The sequence below is a fragment of the Rhinolophus ferrumequinum genome, chromosome X (assembly GCF_004115265.2).
Source record: "Rhinolophus ferrumequinum isolate MPI-CBG mRhiFer1 chromosome X, mRhiFer1_v1.p, whole genome shotgun sequence".
Taxonomy (NCBI): Eukaryota; Metazoa; Chordata; class Mammalia; order Chiroptera; family Rhinolophidae; genus Rhinolophus; species Rhinolophus ferrumequinum.
Window position 1 is genome coordinate 45614915 of NC_046284.1, and position 3695 is coordinate 45618609.

The following is a 3695-nucleotide window of genomic DNA, read 5'->3' on the forward strand; positions in this document are numbered from 1 at the left end:
TGTTTATTGATATAAAAAGTTTTACAGTAAATAATTTTTTAAAGTTTTACAGTGAAAAAAGTTATGCATATTATAATCATATTTGTATGAAAAAATTCAGGGAAGATATATACCAAAATGTCAACAGTAGTTGCCTCTGGATGGTGAAATTTTACTTGCTGTTTTTTTGCCTTTTGCTCATCTACATTTCTCAATGTTTAGAAAATGATAATATATAACTTGTGTAATGAAATATATACTGTATTGACATACAAAATGTTTTTTTGTTTTGTTTTTTTTTTTGCAGGCCATACTGAGGCATCTTTATTTCTCTGGGTCACACAGGCCTTAGGCCTTGGAGCCTCTCCCACTTGGGGGCTGCACCTGCCCAGGGAGGGGCTGAGACCAGAATGAGCACGAAGCCTGGCGCTTGGCAGAGGTTGGGATGTGCTTGGTAGAGGGACAAGGTCCTCAGACCTCTATCCCCACCCTCCGCCCAGCTCTGGGGCAGACAGCCAGCAGGCTGGGCCCACTCCCCGCTTTATACCACCCTAGCTTTAGACATAAAAACCCAGACAGAAGTGGGTGGCAGACACAGCCAGGGTCCACCTTGCCTCTCAGAGGGCGACGCTTCCTGCAGGCACCTGGGAAGGTGGTGGCTAGATGTCAGGAATCCAAGGTCCTCGGCTTTCTGCTACCTGTAGTGACAGTGGGGCAGGGCTGTCTTTCCAGGCAGGATGGGCAGTGGGTGACTGGCAGGGACCCACTGGTCACAGGGCTGCCTTCCCTGCCTGGCAGCCCCTTTGCTGCAGCTTCCGGATGAGTTCCAAGAGGTTCATCTGTAGCGTCAGTTCCTGCGGATTGGTGGTCACGTAGAAGCCAGCAACCCCTGCCTTCTCCAGCGTGCTCTGCTGGTCTGCCACCTTCCGGTCCAGCTCCAGGACGATCTTTTGGTCCATTGCTCGCTGCTCCTCGCGGATCCGGTGCTCCACTGCCTCCTGCTCATGCTGCTGAGCTGCCTGGAGCACGAGCAAATTGTGGGGTCGGCAGGCCTGCTGTGCTTCCTGGTGCTTCTGTCGCAGCGCTTGCCTGAGCACTCGGTGCTCGTTGTGCAGCCGCAGGCGCTGGTTGTACAGGCTCTTCTCGGTGAGGTGCTGGATCTCCAGCAGCCCCTGCACGATCTCGAACACGGTGCCATTGAGGAGTGCCAGGGCCAGGTCACTGAGCGTGGTGTACGACAGGCGCTGTTGGAAAGAGCTGGGCAGCTCCTTGACCAGGCTCTGCAGTGCGGACAGCAGCTGATAGTGCCGCCCCTGCTGCCGCGTCCCGTCTACCGCCTCCTCGAAAGCGCCAGCATAGCGCTCCATGACGGCCGCGCCCCGCCGCTCGCCGGCCCAAGCCTACAAAATGTTTTTACAAATCATTATGGAAGGACAAAAACACCAGAGGAAAATGGACAAAAGACATAAACAGGCATTTTATCAAGTAAATAGTGCAGTAGTCAACAACACAATAAAAGTACTAAACATCCCTAATAATTAAATTAATGCAAACAAAAAAATACCCTTTTCACCCACCAGATTAGCAAAACTAATCAAGTGCATATACGAAATAGCATTCCTCTACCAAAGGTAACTTTATCCATTATACAAGCACTTTGAATGGCTATTTGTCAGTAAGGATCAAACACTTTTAAAATGTTCATATCCTTTGATCCAAAAGTTCAACTTCTAGAAAATAATTAGACAAGGGTGAAAATATGTATGTTTAAGAATATCTAGCAAAGTATAGTTTATAATAGTAAGATATTGGAAATAATCTCAATGTCAGTTGGTTAAATTACGTGAATCCATACTATAATGGAATGCTATGTATTCTTATTTTTATGTTACTGACAGAGAGAGTCACAATATATTTTTAAGTAACAAAAACGTAGATTGTTTATATGCTACAACATGGATAAACCTTGAAAACATTAAGTGACATAAGCCAGATGCAAAATGGAAAATATTGTATGATTCCACTTATATAAGGTACCTAGAATAGGTGGGTTCATAGAAACCAAAAGTAGAATAGACGGTACCCAGAGTTGGTGAGAGAAGTGAATGGGAAGTTATTGTTTAATAGATATGGAGTTTCTGTTGAGGGTAATAAAAGGTACTAGAAATGCATAGTGGTCATGGTTGCACAGCGTTGTGAATGCACCTAATGCCACTGAATTATACACTTACAAATGGCTAATATGGTAAATTTAATGTTATGTATGTTTTATTACAATTTTAAAAAGCAGACCACAAATAACTATGTATAACATGATCCATTTTATACCTACCATATGGGTATACATTCACTGAAAAGCATCCAGTTGATTAAGCACCACAACGTAAACAGTACTTTATGTCACGTGGTGGTTTTATGGGTGACGTTTTTGTCTATATTTTTTTTTCATGAATGTGCAATACTTGTGCAAAAATATTTTTAAAAACCAGACATATTTGATGGTTGAAAGTACAGTAATAGAAAGCAGAAATCTTTAAATTTGGGAGAAATAAAAACCAAATATAATTCATAGTTAACTTACATTTCCAAATAACAAAGATTACTCTGTACTTGCTTTTGGAAGTAGGTTCTCCACTCTATGTTTACAGGTTCTTTATTAACCTATATAAATCTTTCAAAGTTGTCCTAAGGTTTTATGTCTTTTACTCTCAAATTTTCAGGACAGGAAGTTTTCACTGTAGATTTTATTGTTACTTGAGCTTACCTCCATTTAGTTGAAGATTTCTGTGTTTTACTTTAAAACAGATATCTTCAAAATCTTATAATTATTTAACAGATAAATATTTATGACCCACTTAGTTTCTAAATTAGATGTTACATTGACTTGAAAATGATATTTCTATCAATTCACTGCAAATTATAATAGAGATGAAAGTAAATAATGTATCATTCATTTATTCAATCTAGTAGTCAATAATATTTATTGAATACCCTAATATAGCAGTGGACAAAACAGATTTAATCTCTGCTTTCATGAAAAAGTGAGACTTCAGTTGAGACTGGAAAAATGTGCAAGAGTAATGATAGTTAGGTGAAGAATAGAAAGAATACTACACCAGAAAGAGTGACCATCTTCTGGAAATTTCCAGAAGCAAGAAAAAGCTTAAAATGCTTCAAGAGCTACCAGTGAGTGAGGGAGAATATAGTTAGAGTGTAGGGAGGAGATGAGGAGGAAAATGAAGATGGAGCGATTGCAGCCAGAACATTCAGAGCCTTGCAGGCATAATAACACTCTTAAGCTCAATAAGAAGCCATTGCAGAGGATGATATAATCAATTGTACCTTTTAAAAAGGTCATTTTCCAAAAAAAAAAAAATTTGCTATAATTATAGCCATTAAGTTTTGTGAGAGTACTTGAAAGTTTCTAAGGCCTATCCACACACATTATCTGTGCATATCTTGTTGGGTAGATATCATTTTTTCTATTTTACTTAGGAGGAAACCTAAGTTCACAAAATGATAAGTGAACTCACTAATATCATGTAGTTAAGGCACATAATCAGGACTCTAGTTGAGTTCTTCTGACTCCAAGTCTTACTTTCTATTACCCTACTTTGGGCAGCAATCATATCACTGGTATTCAGGTATCCACATCATCTTTTCATAAGCTTTGGAAACTTTAATGTTAAAAAGACAGGACAAGACAACTCTTTGGG

General features: G+C 40.0%; 1 protein-coding gene across 1 annotated transcript; it reads right to left on the reverse strand.

Annotated features, from left to right (window-relative positions):
* Positions 1-287: 287 nt before the first annotated feature.
* On the reverse strand, positions 288-1373 carry LOC117024434 (protein DGCR6-like). The gene has a single exon (XM_033109779.1). It carries the CDS (start codon positions 1344-1346, stop codon positions 750-752), a length of 597 nt encoding a protein of 198 aa, XP_032965670.1. The 5' UTR covers positions 1347-1373; the 3' UTR covers positions 288-749.
* Positions 1374-3695: the final 2322 nt, after the last annotated feature.